This window comes from Aquarana catesbeiana, linkage group LG04 (genome assembly GCF_042186555.1).
Source record: "Aquarana catesbeiana isolate 2022-GZ linkage group LG04, ASM4218655v1, whole genome shotgun sequence".
In the NCBI taxonomy this organism is placed as follows: Eukaryota; Metazoa; Chordata; class Amphibia; order Anura; family Ranidae; genus Aquarana; species Aquarana catesbeiana.
The window spans coordinates 369,924,506-369,943,069 of record NC_133327.1 but is presented as its reverse complement, the minus strand read 5'-3'; the positions used below and the strand labels follow the sequence as shown (position 1 = coordinate 369,943,069).

At 40.8% G+C, this 18,564-nt stretch overlaps 1 protein-coding gene across 2 annotated transcripts in view; it reads right to left on the bottom strand.

The window, feature by feature from the left end:
• Positions 1–4,230: 4,230 nt before the first annotated feature.
• Positions 4,231–18,564, bottom strand: part of FIG4 (FIG4 phosphoinositide 5-phosphatase) — a 444,470-nt gene continuing 430,136 nt past the window's right edge. For both annotated transcript variants that reach the window (XM_073627061.1, XM_073627062.1), the window contains one exon: positions 4,231–4,543. In XM_073627061.1, coding sequence (XP_073483162.1) covers positions 4,366–4,543 — 178 coding nt within the window. In that variant the 3' untranslated portion in view covers positions 4,231–4,365. The remainder of the gene's footprint in view (positions 4,544–18,564) is intronic.

The following is an 18,564-nucleotide window of genomic DNA, read 5'->3' as shown; positions in this document are numbered from 1 at the left end:
GCTTCAACTAAGCTTCAACAGAGCATCACGGAAGCATCACCAACGCTTCACCGAGGCACCCCCAAAGCTTCATCAAAGCACCACCGAAGCATCAAAAACACATCATAAAAGCATGTTGAAGTGGTAGGCAATTTAATGTGTGTTGAAGCCAAAGCAAGTGTAAATGAGCCCTAAGAGCCCTAAGTACAACTAAACTATAGAATGGGTAAAATAAGTATTGAACATGTCACCATTTTTCTAGGTAAATATATTTCTAAAGGTGCTATTGACATGAAATGTTCACGCCAGTAACAACCCATGCAATCTATACATACAAAGAAACCAAAACAAATTCGTTCAAAAATTAAGTTATGTGTAATAAAATGGAATGACACAGGGAAAAAGTATTGAACATGCTAACTGAAATTGAATTAATACTTCATACAAAATCCTTTGTTGGTATGACAGCTTCAACATGCCTCCTGTATGGAGAAACTAGTCACATGCATTGCTAAGGTGTGATTTTGGCCCATTCTTCCACACAGTTTTAAAATCTTGAAGGTTCCGTAGGCCTCTTCTATGAACTCTGATCTTTAGTTCTTTCCATAGATTCTCTCTTGGATTCAAGTCAGGTGATTGACTGGGCCATTCAAGTAGCTTGATTTTCATTCTTTGAAACCAATTGAGATTTTCCTTGGCTTTGTGTTTGGGATGATTGTCTTGCTGAAATGTCCACCCTCATTTCATTTTCATCATCCTGGTAGATGGCAGCAGATTTTTCTCAAGAATGTCTTGATACATTTTTCCATTCATCCTTCCTTCAAAGACATAAAGTTTTCCAGTACCGTATGCTGAAAAACAGCCCCACCACACCATGATGCTCCTAAATCCAAAGTTCACTGTTGGTATGGTGTTTTTGGGGTGATGTGCAGTGCCATTTGACCTCCAAACATGGTGTGTATTGAGGCATCCAAAGAGTAAAATTTTGGTCTCATCTGACCAGACTATATTTTCCCAGTATTTCACAGGCTTGTCTAAATGTTGTGCAGCAAACTTTAAATGAGCTTCAACGTGCTTTTTCTTCAGCAATGGATTCTTGCGTGGTGAGCGTGCATACAGGCCATGGCGGTTGAGTGCATTACTTACAGTCAGGTCCATAAATATTGGGACATCGACACAATTCTAATCTTTTTGGCTCTATACACCGCCACAATTATGGAATTGAAATGAAACGAACAAGATGTGCTTTAACTGCAGACTTTCAGCTTTAATTTGAGGGTATTTACATTTAAATCAGGTGAACGGTGTAGGAATTGCAACCGTTTGTATATGTGCCTCCCACTTTTTAAGGGACCAAAAGTAATGGGACAGATTAACAATCATCCATCAAACTTTAACTTTTTAATACTTGGTTGCAATTCCTTTGCAGTCAATTACAGCCTGAAGTCTGGAATGCATAGACATCACCAGACGCTGGGTTTCATCCCTGGTGATGCTTTGCCAGGCCTCTACTGCAACTGTCTTCAGTTTCTGCTTGTTCTTGGGGCATTTTCCTTTCAGTTTTGTCTTCAACAAGTGAAATGCATGCTCAATCGGATTCAGGTCAGGTGATTGACTTGGCCATTGCATAACATTCCACTTCTTTCCCTTAAAAAACTCTTTGGTTGCTTTCGCAGTATGCTTTGGGTCATTGTTCATCTGCACTGTGAAGCGCCGTCCAATGAGTTCTGAAGCATTTTGCTGAATATGAGCAGATAATATTGCCCGAAACACTTCAGAATTCATCCTACTGCTTTTGTCAGCAGTCACATCATCAATAAATACAAGAGAACCAGTTCCACTTATCTGTTTTGGTTTCTTTGTATGTATGGATTGCATGGGTTGTTACTGACATGTGGTGAAAATGTCATGTCAATAGCATGTTTAGAAATATATTCACCACCAGGCTGTGAAAATCCCCAGCAGTTCTCCTGATGGAAGGCTAACGGTTTCACGGACATCCACTCTTTTTACCCCCACTAGGATAATATAATTTGAGGCTCTATGCTCCTCTCATGATATCCCGTTACGCGAACACTACAGCTACCTACAGATTCGCCATTTTCTCCAGGGGCTTAGAAAATTTCGACCGACCCCTTATACTTTGACCCCCTTTGAGAACTTCTGCAGACCCCAAACCTCGGGTTTAATATCACTGATTTATTCCTCTATTAATACCTCTAAAAAAAACACCGACACGGCCCTATCACCTTCAATGGGAAAGGGAACTAGGAAAACAGCTAGATCCGGAGGACTGGCAGGTCATGACTTTAGCGATATCTAAATGCTCAAAGAGCGTCATCTTTTTAGAAAATGACCATAAGGTACTGTACAGGTGGTACTACACACCGGCTAGACTGGCCCGTTTCATTCCAGCCTACTCCCCCCTGTGTTTCCGAGGGTGCTCCCAGGAGGGCACACTGACGCACATCTGGTGGACCTGTCCGAGGGTTCGCAGGTTATGGATCAGAGTTTACTCCCTCCTCCGAAACATACTCCATGCTGACCTCAAAAAAGATCCATACGAAGCACTTCTCTGCAACCCAGTTACAGAACTGCTTCGCCCGAAGTGCCAACTGGCTCTGCATCTCTTTACTGCAACCAAACTAACGATAGCTAGGGCATGGAAGACACAGGCACTAAGTTTTGAGGCAGTTAAGAATCGCATGGACGATATAATGGACGATATAATGGTCGAAAAGCTGACTGCTGTCCTTTCAGACACTCATGATAAGTTCTTGAAGGTATGGAGACCATGGGTCGAGTATACTAAACCCACCAGATTTGATACCACCCTTCTTCGGATTTAATGCACTCTTGCTCCCCACCGCGGGACCCACCCTCCCCCCTTTTTTTTTGCTCTTCTCTCCTTATCTCCTATTCCTTACTGCTCCCTTCTTAGCTAATCTCAACCCCTAGTTCTTCTTTAACCTCCCTCTCAATACTCTTCCTTCTCAGTTGCACCTAAGAATCCATCTGGCCACCGGGCATAGCCTTGGATGAGATGGTTACATGGATAGATACTCAGGACTATTTACAGTTAGGCCCCTGTTGAGACAAACTCTTTAAGTATTTGATCAAAATCGGACGCGGTCCTACGGGCATTCCTGAAACCTTAGTGTGTCCAACCACTTTCATCTTTCCAACGTACAACTGTTTTCAGCTTTTGTTATATTCTTATTATTCATACAGAAAGTATGGAATAAGCTCAGGCAGATACAGGCTATAGAGGGGTTTACCAGCTATAGCCTTGTCTATCGGTGAGATGCTTTAACAAGCCTGGGAGACATTGAAACAAATAGGGGAGTTGGAGCGATTGATGTGTTTCTTCGGGTGAAAGAGGCAGACCTCATGAGTGGTGGTATGTGTAGAAGAAGCCTGGGGCAAACGGTGGCACGTATCCTAACCTTATTGTACATTGTGAGTTGTGGGCACAGTTGGCAAGTAAAGGCGCAAAATTGCTGGGCATTCCTATGTACCCATTATGTAGATGGCAGGAGGTGATAATTGATAAAGTCCATCAAAAGTCTATGTGGGGAAAACAAGGGGACTAAATAAAACGTTCAAACAAGTATTTCGAAGTCCACACTAATGGCTGCCTTCCTGGAAGAGCTGAACCTAAGCCCCAATAATCTGCAAAAGAACACAAGGAGAGGAGGCGCCTCTAAGTGCAGTATTAAAACCAATTTTAATAAAAACTCTGTGCAAAACACTCACATTTTGTAGATTAACATTAAGCATGTAATGTAACTAGAAGTCCAGGAGGAGAGGGGTCCGTCAGGTCTGTCACTAACTGGCGCTGAGTCCTGCTGTGCGTGCGGCTGTGCCCGAACACCGCTAAAGCCGGCCGCGGTGATGGGGTTCCAAAGCGAGGCCTGAGACGCTGATGGAAAGCAGGCGCGGAGCTGTGACGTCACTGGGATGCGACGCGTTTCGTGAGCGTGCAGGCTACGATAGCACGGTAGCCGCGCTCCTTCATCAAAGCTGCAGAGGGATCGTGGAAGTGATTTAAGAAGAGAATGGGGGCGGGGACATTTGGAGCTTGGCAGAGAAGCAGTCCAGGAACGCTGTTATTTAGTCATCCAGCCCTGAGGACAGGACACGACTGGGCTGACTATGCACCCCCAATAGCTTGAAAGTGGAGACAGAAAATCAAAATCACAGATTCAGTTTTTTTTAACGTAACAGTGCTTTATTAAGCTGAAAAAAAAATGAAATATAGCATGAATTATTTAATCAGCTAAGTATTTAAGCAATGCACAAAATTCACAATAACATTCATTTGCAAATGGTTAGAAATGTTTTTTACTATCATTGCTAATACTGTAAGTTACAAGCGTAGGTCCTTCACATGAAACGGTTTCGTATGTATTCCCGGTACGTGAGCATGTCCTCTTTCCCCAGTGGCTGCATGATACCTCTGCCTGCTTGGATGTGAGCATGAAAAATATCCACTGACTTTCGGTCAACCTTAGGAGGTGTCACTTCATATATGTTGTCCTGGGAAAAGGATGAAATGCAGTTCCTGTAGAAAATCCAAAGATCAAAAAATTAATTAAAATGTATAAAAAGATGCATTTACAGTGAATTGCAAAATCATAGAAGGTAAAAAGCCCATTATTTGAATGTGTAGAAAATAATAATGAAAAATATAAATGCATATATATTAATCAGCACTAAAGTGACTTAGTTCACCCTGCACCACTTCCAGAGCAACTGCCTTGTGTTTACATCAAGGTCCATACACACAAGATATGAAAATTGATGGAAAAATTTGTACGACGAGCTGTCTGCCCGATTTTTGGATCGTTAGTACGGTGCTTTAGACAGCCGATTTTGCTTTTTCGTCAGACAAAAGCTGGATTTGCAGACTATATATATATATATATATATATATCTCATTAGTACGAAAAAAATCATAAGAGCAATACTACGCATGCTCAGAAGCGAAAGAATACATACAAAACGATTCAACACATTACATCACTTCTGACGTTGTATTTTGTCGTGAGAAAATTTTCGTATTGTGAGTAACCTCTTCATTTTCGACATGAGACTAGCATGCCACAAAAAACGGACGTTCGGTCGCCTGAAAATCTAAGCGTGTGTACAAGGCTTTAGAGAATAGAGGCCTGAAAAGAGCAGCAGCAGGCTGAAAAGGTTATTTCCCTGCTCCCTGTCAGCACATATGAAGTACAGATTGGCTTTGTGCCCTTCCTTCCCAGCCTGATCACTGCTGTACAGGGAATTAAACAAGGCTGAGATCAAGTCAAATTCAGGTGATTATACTAGCTGAATTTAAAATACATTTAATTTTTTTGTAAGCATATAACTGCCTTCATTAGTGTTCAACAACCAATTATAAATCATAAATTTTACTGAAATCAAATGAGCACAGGATGAAGTCTGAAAGAGTGTTATAGGTTGCCACACCTAAAAATGAAGAGCTTTTTTGACTAAGGCCAATAGTCTTTTAAACCTGTAAGTGCAAACAACCCCTGTGGTCATTCTATAATATAGTGCACGTTTGCAATAGAAAATGCAGTCATAATGTCATCCTCTCTGTCTGTGTTTTTTAGCTGTGTTACGAACCGTAAGTGATACACCCTGTTGTGGACCCTGAACCCTCTTTGGAACAGTGAGCAAGTTACTCTTATAAATGCAAAGGTTGCATAACAATAATGTATGTAGTAATCTTCCAGAAAAATGTTCGGGCTATAGGAAATTCGAATAAGTAATGGTGATATAATTCCTACATTTTCTAAAGCAGACAAAAGAAAATTCACACCACTAGCAATAAGTTACTGAATTTAAAAATACACATAAATTCGCTATCAGCAGTACATGACCACATTAACTCAAACTACAACAAATCACACAGAGGTGTGCATTTTTAAAATTCACTTTACTTAGTGGCCTACTTGCATTTCCGTACATTTTGTCTTATTGAAAATTATAACATGACAGTGCTGGGTATTGTTAAAGAGCTGTGTTTTTCTTATAGTTATATGCATAACCAGCACATAAATCTAATCAACATCCTTATTTCATTCATAACAACTTTGACATGCCAGTCCAAGCCCATTTGGCTCAAGATAATGAAACAATCTTTATGCTCTTTCCAAAATGTAATTTCTGTTGTAATAGCAGGAAGCTTTCCTATTACTTTTATATCAGCTAGCATAATAACACTAGCTAAGTGACTAAAAGTATAATTTCATACAGAAGTGAGCAGGAATTATATAATCCTGCTCAAACTTTCCTTGCTGTAAAGCAAAACAGATTTTATTTGTCCTGACTAGCAGACATGGTGGACCAGACTCTTAAATATAAAAAATGTATGCTGGCACCACTACACTATGAACAAAAAGTAATGAATGAAAGTTTGTGAACCCTTCAATTAAAACTCCAGGTCCTTAGCAAGAATATTAAACTGTAAACTCCTTCTGGGTCAGGGTTGCTCTCAATTAGGAATGATCCACTTTCAAGACTTTCAAAAGCATAGGTAGCTGGGCCCTGCCATGCAGAACATTCAACAAAGCAAAAAAGAAATGCTTGGGAGATGCCTTTGAACTGTATCTGGGATTAAGGAACAGTATGAATTGCATAAACAGCATTAGCAACACCGTATTCTGGCCTCACATGTTTATGTAATTAAATAGATATGTAATTTGTTTTTGAATTATTATATTTAGTTTGGCTCAAATACACCAGCACTCCAATCTGACTCATTGCAAGTTGAAAAAAATGCTTTTTAGGTAGTTTTAGCTGCAAAACCAATTTTTTTTATCCAGCAGTAATAGTTGAGAATTGAATGATGCAAGTAGCAGCCTCAACAGATCCAAAACTATAGAAAGTTTATTCATAAAAAAATTAAGCTAAAGCCTTCAGCTTTGTACAAACTGGCTATTGACAAAACCATTTAATAGTATAGCTTGTGAGCTTCTTTTTCTTTTTTCACTGCATTGTCTAAAGGGTTTAAAACATTTTCAGTGCACAAAAACACTTAAAAAGCACAACTACATTTACTTAACCCCCTCCTATCTTCAATTACTCCTAAATTATTAAAACTATAGACTTCGGGTATGTGTTTGGTAGAAATAGGTGTTAGGACCATATGCAATCACTTGAAAAGGCTAAACATAGGAAGAGATGAAGGATGTTTTATGTTGCAAAATAAAAGAGAAGGTGAATTGTGATAATAGCCACAAATAGTGCACAGTGAATGGACAGTGCGTAAGCAGCCTAGTTAGGCTGCAAAACAAGAGGGGGAGACAAGACAGGTTTTACCTTGAAATAAATATTGGAATTTATAACTTGAGGGAAATAGTAACACATTTTGTACAGTCGCTGTACATTGGAGCTCCAGATGGCAGTGGACAACAACTGCCATATGGAACAGCAAAAAAACAGACACAAAGGGTACAACCACCTAGTGCATTATCCACTTGCCCTCCGAAAGATTTACCCCTCTTCATGATCAGGCCATTTTTTGAAATACGGCACTGTGCTATTTTAACTGACAATTGACTTTCTAATGCACGTAGGGACCTTATGCACCTGTTAGAAGACCTTCCCTGATTGCACGGGACAAGGCGAGGCATTTCCACTACACACAAGCTAATAAGTGCTGCAGGTACTTAGCGCAAGTCATACACCGGAGACAGAGCACTCAAGCTATCTTCTCACTTCTTCTAATAACAAAACATACAAGAATTCAGAAAATGTTTTTGAATTCCACCAATTGCATTCCTTCCTTTATCGCCTCCATCAGGTCTTTCTGCCTCTGACACCTCAGATTTATCCAATATGTATCGCCCTACCCACGATTTTGGATAACGCCTTTTGAAGCGTCAATTAATACTACTGAATTTTTACATGTCATCAAACACCTCAAAAATGGCAAGAGCCCAGGTGGGTTTACACCCAGATTCTATAAAACGTTTGCCCCTCTCCTAGCCTCAATTATGGCGTAGACATTTGAGGCATCAGATGATACCCAACCTCTACCGCCCCCAGCTACTCCAGGCTCAGATTGCAGTCATACCTAAACCATGGAAGGACCACTTGAGCTGTGGAAATTATACACCTATTTCACTCCTAAATGCCAAACTCAAATTGCTCTCAAAAGTCATTGGGAATCGTGTTGCCCCTCTGCTCCCGAAACTGATCCATAATGATCAGGTTGGTTTTATTCCAGGTCGCGAATCTATGGATAACACAACCAAAATGCTTCATCTAATCTTCTATACTCACAATAAACATATCCCTACCTGTTTACTAGCATGTGGTGCCGAAAAAGTGTTTGAACAGGTCGATTGGTTCTTCCTCCGGTTAACCCTACAACAGGTTGGTCTGGGACCTAAGTTGCTTCCTAAGATTATGTCCTTATATTCTGCTCCCTCAGCTAGGGTGCTGGTTAATGGGGCGCAATCTGAGCCATTTCACTAGGCAGGGTTGCCCCTTGTCCCCTTTATTGTTTGCCATATCTATAGAACATTTGGCACAGGCTGTTAGGAAAAAACGACTCAATCCACAGTATCCTCACCCCCACAGCTCACCGCACGTTATCTCTATATGCGGGTGACTTGTTGTTATACATTACACAACCGCATATTAGTATTCCCTCCTTCTAACATAAGCTTAAGAGATTTGGTTCCTTTAGTAACTTTAAATTGAACATTACTAAAACTGAGGCATTAAACATCTCTTTACCCGCTCAAGTATTATCCACAGTCCAAAACAATTTATCCCTTCATTGGCAGGCCAAATCGATTAAATATCTAGGGACGGAGATACCACGTGACATGCATGGCCTTTACTCCTTGAACTTCAGTTCCCTATTGACCAAAATACGTCGATCCTTAGAAGCCTGGCACCACCTTAAAATACCATGGTTTGGAAGCGTTGATATCCTCAACATGGACATTCTTCTTAGGGTACTGTACTTATTCCAGGCACTTCCTATATCCCTCCTGACAACTTTCTTCCACACCCTACGCTCCTTGGCAATTAAGTTCTCGTGGCAGCACCCATCCAGATTAAAATATAAAATATTATGCTCTCACAAACTTGATGGAGGTATCAGTTTACCAGATTTTGAAGTTTATCATGCTGCGACCACGTTCTCTAGATTGCTGGAATGGTTCCCTCCGTCCGTTAACTAAACCCTTCACAATGGTGGAGCAGGATATGGTGCCAGTTGACCTTCGTGCCTTGTCGTGGGGATACAGCTCTAAATTTCGCACCCTGACGATGATCTCCCCTTTACCTTTAGCAACGTTGTGTCTTTGGTTTTACTGTTGGGAGCAATATGCTCTGTTTATGGACTCCAGTCCATTAACTTCCTTTCTTGACAATCCAGCACTCCTTGACAGCACTGGACATCACGGCATACGGTACTTATGATAGGGACTCATGACCCACAGCTCAAACATTTGTGCATTCTGCATTTCTGCATCAGGTTTCTTTAGACCACCTATGGGGGGTCCCTCCTATTCTACTGACTGGCTGACAAACCTAGGCTTTTCAAAGTATTGGTAATCCGTATATACAGTGGGGCAAAAAAGTATTTAGTCAGCCACCGATTGTGCAAGTTCTCCCACTTAAAAAGATGAGAGAGGCCTGTAATAGTCATCATAGGTATACCTCAACTATGAGAGACAAAATGTGCAAACAAATCTAGACAATCATATTGTCTGATTTTTGAAAGAATTTATTTGCAAATTATGGTGGAAAATAAGTATTTGGTCAATATCAAAAGTTCATCTCAATACTTTGTTATATATCCTTTGTTGGCAATGACAGAGGTCAAACGTTTTCTGTAAGTCTTCACAAGGTTGTCACACACTGTTGCTGATATGTTGGCCCATTCCTCCATGCAGATCTCCTCTAGAGCAGTGACGTTTTGGGGCTGTCGCTGGGCAACACGGACTTTCAACTCCCTCCAAAGGTTTTCTATGGGTTTGAGATCTGGAGACTGGCTAGGCCACTCCAAGACCTTGAAATACTTCTTACGAAGCCACTCCATCGTTGCCCAGGTGCTGTGTTTGGGATCATTGTCATGCTGAAAGACCCAGCCACGTTTCATCTTCAATGCCCTTGCTGATGGGAGGAGATTTGCCCTCAAAATCTCACAATACATGGCCCCATTCATTCTTTCATGTACACGGATCAGTCGTCCTGTTCCCTTTGCAGAGAAACAGCCCCAAAGCATGATGTTGCCACCCCCATGCTTCACAGTAGGTATGGTGTTCTTTGGTTGCAACTCAGCATTCTCTCTCCTCCAAACACGACGAGTTGTGTTTCTACCAAACAGTTTTACTTTGGTTTCATCTGATCATAGGACATTCTCCCAATCCTCTTCTGGATCATTCAAATGCTCTCTAGCAAACCTCAGACATGTACTGGCTTAAGCAGGGGGACACATCTGGCACTGCAGGATCTGAGTCCCTGGCGGCGTAGTGTGTTACTGATGATAGCCTTTGTTACGTTGGTCCCAGCTCTCTGCAGGTCATTCACTAGGTCCCCCCCGTGTGGTTCTGGGATTTTTGCTCACCGTTCTTGTGATCATTTTGACCCCATGAGGTGAGATCTTGCATGGAGCCCCAGATCGAGGGAGATTATGAGTGGTCTTGTATGTCTTCCATTTTCTAATTATTGCTCCCACAGTTGATTTCTTCACACCAAGCTGCTTGCCTATTGCAGATTCAGTCTTCCCAGCCTGGTGCAGGTCTACAATTCTGTTTCTGGTGTCCTTCGACAGCTCTTTGGTCTTCACCATAGTGGAGTTTGGAGTGTGACTGTTTGAGGTTGTGGACAGGTGTCTTTTATACTGATAACAAGTTCAAACAGGTGCCATTAATACAGGTAATGAGTGGAGGACAGAGGAGCCTCTTAAAAAAGAAGATACAGGTCTGTGAGAGCCAGAAATCTTGCTTGTTTGTAGGTGACCAAATACGTATTTTCCACCATCATTTGCAAATAAATTCTTTCAAAAATCAGACAATGTGATTGTCTGGATTTGTTTCCACATTTTGTCTCTCATAGTTGAGGTATACCTATGATGACAATTACAGGCCTCTCTCATCTTTTTAAGTGGGAGAACTTGCACAATTGGTGGCTGACTAAATACTTTTTTGCCCCACTGTATGTCTAGACAGATTCAAAGATCACTTATAGCTTTTGAGGGATTGTGTAGTCTCTCTCAGATTCCTTGTCACACCTTATCTTTGATTCATAGAGCAATCCTTTCCCATACCCATAGCACATTGCCCACCTATACAAGGCTATGGTCCAGGGATCTGGGGACAGAGATTCCATTAGGTGACTGGCACACCTCTTTTACAATTACACACAAATCTTCAATCTCCAGCTACACGTAGGAGAATAATAATAATAAATTACTCTCTAGGTGGTATAGGGACCCAGTTGCTATCAACAGAATTTTTCCAACCCCCCTTAAAACCTGCTGGTGCTGAGAATGACATGGTATGGCTCAGGAGGAGGGGGCACTTGTTCGCCCCCCCTTTCCTGGCCTGCCGGGCTGTATGCTAGGATAGGGGTCTGGAATGGATTTTGTGGGGACCCCACACCATTTGTTTTTTTACACTTTGGCATGGGGGTTCCCCGCAAAATCCATACCACACCCAAAGCTCTCAACCCCCAGGCACTATATTTTAAAAAATTTTTCATTTTTATTGTTTCACCTTAAGCATCATTAGGCGCCATTTTTTGCGATACAGCACTGCGTCACTTTAACTGAGAATCGCGCAGTCGTGCGACATTGTACCCAAACAAAATTGACGTCCTTTTTTTCTCACAAATAGAACTTTCTTTTGGTGGTATTTGATCACCTCTGCAGTTTTTATTTTTTGGCTATAAAACAAAAAAGAGCAACAATTTTGAAAAAAAACAATATTTTTACTTTTTGCTATAATAAATATCCCCAAAAATGTAACTTTTTTTTTTATCAGTTTAGGCCAGGGGTCTCAAACTTGTGGCCCTCCAGCTGTTGCCAAACTACAATTCCCATGAGGCATTGCAAGGCTGACAGTTACAAGCATGACTCCCACAGGCAGAGGCATGATGGGACTTGTAGTTTCGCAACAGCTGGAGGGCCGCCAGTTTGAGACTCTGGTTTAGGCCGATATGTATTCTTTTACATATTTCTGGTAAAAAAAAAAAAAAAATTGCAATAAGCCTATATAGATTGGCTTGCACAAAAGTTATAGTGTCTACAAACTATGGGAAAGATTTATGGCCTTTTTATTATTATTATTTTTTTTACTAGTAATAGCGGTGATCTGCGATTTTTTGTGGTACTGCGACATTGCGGCGGACTGATTGGACACGTTTGACACATTTTTTGGGCCATTAACATTTATTCAGCAATCAGAGCTATAAAAATGCACTGATTACTGTGTAAATGTCACTGGCAAGGAAGGGGTTAACACTAGGGGGTGATTAAGGGGTTAAATGGGTTCCCTAGTTAGTGTTTCTAACTGTATGGGGATAGGACTGACTGGGGGAGGAGACATATCGTTGTTCCTACTTACTAGGAACAAACAATATGTCTAGGGCTGCAACTAATGATTATTTTCATTATGGATTAGTTGGCCAATTATTGTTTCGATTAATCGATTAATAACCTTAAAAAAGGTGTGGTGTATAAATTTAGTTAATATGTAAAGTTTTAAAAAAAAGGCAATTTATTCTTAAATATCTATATGCAGTGGTAAATATAAATAACCAACTATATGGTTAGAGAGCAAAATCTCTAATCCACTCTGAGAACAACAGACAGAAGAGATATACTGTATATACTATTCGAGGTTGAATCTGGTAAATATCATCAGACTCAGAGATCTTTTTTTTAAAAAAAAAAAAGTTAAAGACTTTCAAACAGAACTGTAATATATTATATGCTGGCCATACAAAAACAATGTCTTCTTCGATTTTCGAATCATTAGTGGGGTCAAATCGACCTTTCTTTTTCAAACACAGTGACAGGAAAATTTAGAAATAATAGAAAACTGGTTGGTCAAAGGAATTTTCAGACGGTGTATGTGGTTTTCGTTCAGAAATTACATTCATTTTAAAACAGAAAGTTAAAAGCAAGTGAAAATTTCAAACAACATTCTTTCATTCATCGAATGTACAAAGATTTTTAATATGAATATTCTCATCTGAAAATTGATCCATGTGGCCAGCCAGCATAAGGCTCGGTAAACACCCATGCAGTTTGCTTTTGATCTGTTTCTACACTGCTTTTTGCTGTGCGTTAAGTACAGTATAGAGTGCCCCAATAGCAAGGTAAAGAAAACTTCTGCCTTTAGAACCGCTCACTTCCTGCCCAGGACTACATGTCCCATGAGGTATTGCTCCTCACACATTCACAAGTTCTCAGGCACTTACTGACATGTATGGATGATGTACTGAGCTGTATGTGTGCTGCACCGTATTTCCTGATATGTAAACAAACAATGCATTCTGTATGCAGGCCAACTAGTCGGCTGGCCGATTAATCGATTATGAAAATAGTAATCAACTAATTTCATAATTGATTAGTTGTCGAATAATCGATTAGATGTTTCAGCACTAAATATGTCTCCTCTCCCCTGACAGAACAGGGATTTGTGTGTTTTAACACACAAATCCCCTTTCTAGCTCTTGTTCCCGCAATTGCGGGTGGCTGGCGGCGATCGAGCCAGCTGGCCACGTGCATCGGGTCCCCCGATGGCTCCTAAAGGGGAAGACATACCCTATGGTGATTTGCGGGAATGTGCCACTTTGCCGACATATATCGGCGTGAGCCAGTCGGCAAGTGGTTAAAATCACTGCTCCTTTAAAAACAATCTTTTTTAAAAAAAAAAAAAATTAGCATTGATACATGTCCCCCAGGGCAGTACCCAGGCCCCTTATACTCTTTTTATGGCCAATAACTTGCATATAAGCTTTCGAAATGGGGACTTTTGATTTTTCATGTTTGGGTCCCAGAGAGTTTGCAGCTTGGGTCCAAAATTTTTCCCTGGTCGGGAGTTCTGGTGAGAACTGAACCGGGGGATGTTCGTTACATTACTAACGAAAGTCGGCCGGTTCAGCTTGTGTATCCAGCCTTAAACTATTACTATTATTATTATGCAAGTATGGGAAAACCACTACATTGCTATGCAAACTTAACCCCTTAGCGCACATATGTGGCCTCATCTTTGAGGGGTTATACCGGGGTGATGCATGCAGTTGCATGCATCACCCTAGTACCATTTTTAGAGCGGGCGGTTGGCCCTTTAGTGGTAACAACCGATGTGACTAAAAGCCGCTCGGTTGTTATCCCACAGGCGTGGGAGGATACATCTCCCCCTCCTGTCGCTGTTCTTGGTCCGCCCGTCCCACCGGGAGACCCGATCCGCAACCCGGGACTTCTGACGCTGAGAGAGACTGAATCAAAGCCAGAAACGGCTTTGTTCCAGTCTCCTATATGTAAACACAGAAGAGACGTCACAACGTCACTTCCGGTTTACTCGGCTGCCAATGGTGCCGAATTTTAAAAAACTACAGTATTCAGAATCGCCATTTTTGATGATCTGAATACTTTGAAATGCAAAGGAGGGATCTGGGGTTTTTTAGACCCCCGAACTCTCCATAAAGAGTACCTGTCACCACCTATTACTGTCACAAGGGATGTTTACATTCCTTTTGACAGCAATAAAAATTATCAACATTTTTTTCTTTACAGAGACAATGTAAAAAAATCAAAATAAATAAAATAAATAAGAAAAAACAGTTTTTTTTTTTTAAAGCTCCCTGTCCCCACGAGCGTGTGCATGTAAGTCGCGCCCGCATATGTAAACGGTGTTCAAATCACACATGTGAGGTATGGCTGCGATCATCAGAGTGAGAGCAATAATTCTAGCACCAGACCCCCTCTGTAACTCTAACCTGGTAACCGCTAAAAATGTTTAAAGCATCGCCTATGGAGATTTTTAGGTACCATAGTTTGTCACCATTCCACGAGTGTGCACAATTTCAAAGCATGACATGTTAGGTATCTATTTACTCAGCATATCATCATATATATATATATATATATATATATATATATATATATATATATATATAAATTGGGCTAACTTTACTGTTTAGTTTTTTTTTTAAATTCATGAAAGTGTCTTTTTTCCAAAAAATTGCGTTTAAAAGACCGCTAACCAATAAATACGGATTTTACCTTGCAAGCAACAAATGTCGGAAATAGGCTAATGCTGCGTACACACGGCTGGTTTTCCCGTCAGAATAAACTCTGATGGTTTTTTTCGACGGAGTTACGACGGAGTTCCGCTGAAATGGACTTGCCTACACACGATCACACCAAAGTCCGATAGTCTAGAACGCGATGACGTACGACGGGACTAGAAAAAGGAACTTCAATAGCCAATAGATGCCCTTGCGTCATTTTTGGTCCGTCGGAACAGCATACAGATGAGTGGTTTTCCCAATAGGAACTGATTCCGTCGGAAAGATTTGAAACATGTTCTATTTCTAGGTCCGTCAGAATTTTCGAAAGAAAAAGTCAGATGAAGCCCACACACGATCAGAATGTCCGATGGAATGATTCTGTCGGACCTTTTCTGCCGGAAAGTCCGGTCGTGTGTACGCGGCATTAGGCATGAAAGGGATAAATTAGACAAGTTTACATACATGGCTAGGAGATCCACTTTAAATAATACTATCTTATATGGAGAAGAGCCTTCAAAAATGTGAATGACCTATGATGCCATTTCATTTATTGTAAACTTGTAGGTGTAATTGTATTAGACAGAGAATTACAAAACATGTTTGCTATAAATCACATTTAAACTGAAAAGCCATAGTGACTAAAAGCTCAGATACATTAAAAATAATAGGATCTTTCCCAGCTGAATGCTGTTGGTATGTGTAATTATGGCAAATGTTGTAGAGGCTGAAATATGTTTGGAGTTAAACAAGTGCAAGAAACATTATACAATAAGTTAAATGTAAACAGCACACCGTTGTCTAAATGTTGCTGTCAAGTGTAATTATATAATATATATATATATATATATATATATATATATATATATATATATATATATATATATAGTGGCAGAGCGTTGCCCTGCCAGAGTCTAGAAGGAGGTTGTGACCCAGAATTCCCAACCGGACGGGTTGAGGGGCTCCAAGGAGCTTGTAACATGAAGCGGAAACTGGCCTTTCAGTTTCCTCAGAGTTTTGCAAAGTCCACTTTGGGACCTGGAGCTCGGGGATTTCTGAGAGATCCAGGTGGGATGAAATCCCCAGTCCTGGGTCCTGATTTTGAAAACAGCCAGCATACTGATTGGTCAGGTGTGTGCTGAGCTTTTAGTAACCGCAGTTCTGGGCTCCACCCCGGCAGATAGAAAGTCTGAGTACCAGGAGTCAGGAGGGCTCCACGGGGGAGCCAGTGCAGCAAGAGGCTGCTATCTATATGCACCAAGGTGGTCAGGGAAGCAGTCTGTACGAGACAGATAAGGGCCTGGAGTGTAAGGCCAGAGCAGCAGTGCTGCAAGTGAGAGCCAACTAGGCTGAATGTCATTTTGTTGTTGGAAAAAGGAATGCTGAAATCCCCTGTGAGGGAAACCTATGTTTGTTTGCTAAACTTGCTTTTAATAAAAATGGCCAAACAAAGCTCTTAAAAAGAAGAACCAGCGAGTGGCGGTGTCCTTAAAGCTCTACATTTGATGCTAGTCCTTTACAATATATATATCTGTGTTTAGGTTTACACGTGTCAGTGTTATGTCATCTCTACAGCCTGCTATATTTAGAGAAATAACGATCTTTTGCCATGGATTTATCTTACTGACATGTGAACGTGTAATGTACTGTAATGTATCTGCTAGGCAGATGTGAATACATATTCAAGAGAATGTGTGTGTATATACGTTGATACAAAAAGTCTACACACCCCTGTTAAAAGGTCAGGTTTCTGTGATGTAAAATAATGAGACAAAGATAAATCATTTTAGAACTTTTCCCACCTTTAATGTGACCTATAAACTGTACAACTCAATTGCAAAACAAACAAATCTTTTAGAGGGGAGTATAGCCATCATTTAGACCGCCTCTGATTAACCTTAAATAAAGTTCAACTGTTCTAGTAGGTCTTTCCTGACATTTTCTTAGTCGCATTCTACAGCAAAGGAGAGCTGCAGATAGCAGGCTCCAGATGACAGAGGCACGTAAACTGACCACTGTGTGAGGCTCAGCAGCCATAATACACCGTGGTCAGTTTACAAAGGGGAGGGTAGAAACTGGCAGGATCAGCCAGGTTTTTTTTAGGTGTTACAGTGACTAATCTTAATTTAAGACGAGAGGAATTGGCATATAACCATATGGCACTGGTGGTTAGTCTCTAACTTATTTGAGCAGTCAGCTGAATATACTAGTGATACTGAGGAAAAACAAAATAATGTGATGGAGGATTTCTGAGTAAGGATTGAAGCGTAGGCTGGTGAGCGCAAACATGGAAATAGTATAAACCTTTTTTTTTTCTCTCTATTTGGGTGGGGCTATTTGAGGGTAAAGATATGTGTGTTTTGTATTTTTTGTTGTACAATGAAAAAATGGCTAAAAGTATTTGATTGACAAAAAATATTGCCACAAAACCTTCAGGCTTCTGCTAGAAAGCTGACCATGAAGAGGAACTTCATCTTTCAGCATGACAATGACTCAAAGCATACATCCAAATCAACAAAGGAATGGCTTCACCAAAAGAAGATCAACGTTTTGGAATGGCCCAGCCAGAGCCCAGACCTGAATCTGACCTGACCTTTTAACAGGGGTGTGTAGACTTTTTATATCCACTGTATATACAGTATCTCACAAAAGTGAGTACACCCCTCACATTTTTGTAAATATTTTATTATACCTTTTCATGTGACAATGCTGAAGAAATTACACTTTGATACAATGTAAAGTAGTGAGTGTACAGCTTGTATAACAGTGTAAATTTACTGTCCCCTCAAAATAACTCAACACACAGCCATTAATGTCTAAACCACTGGCAACAAAAGCGAGTCCACCCCTAAGTGAAAATGTCCAAATTGGGCCCAATTAGCCTTTTTCCCTCCCCAGTGTCATGTGACTTGTTAGTGTTACAAGGTATCAGGTGTGAATAGGGAGCAGGTGTGTTAAATTTGGTGTTATCGCTCTCACTCTCTCATACTGGTCACTGGAAGTTTAACATGGCACCTTAATGGCAAAGAACTCTGAGGATCTGAAAAAAAAAGAATTGTTGCTCTACATAAAGATGGCCTAGGCTATAGGAAGATTGCTAATATCCTGAAACTGAGCTGAAGCATGGTGGCCAAGACCATACAGCGGTTTAACAGGACAGGACAAAGAAATTGAGTGCACATGCTCAGCGTCATATCCCGAGATTGTCTTTGGGAAATAGACGTATGAGTACTGCCAGCATTGCTGCAGAGGTTGAAGGGGTGGGGGGTCAGCCTGTCAGTACTCAGACCACACACCACTTACTGCATCAAATCG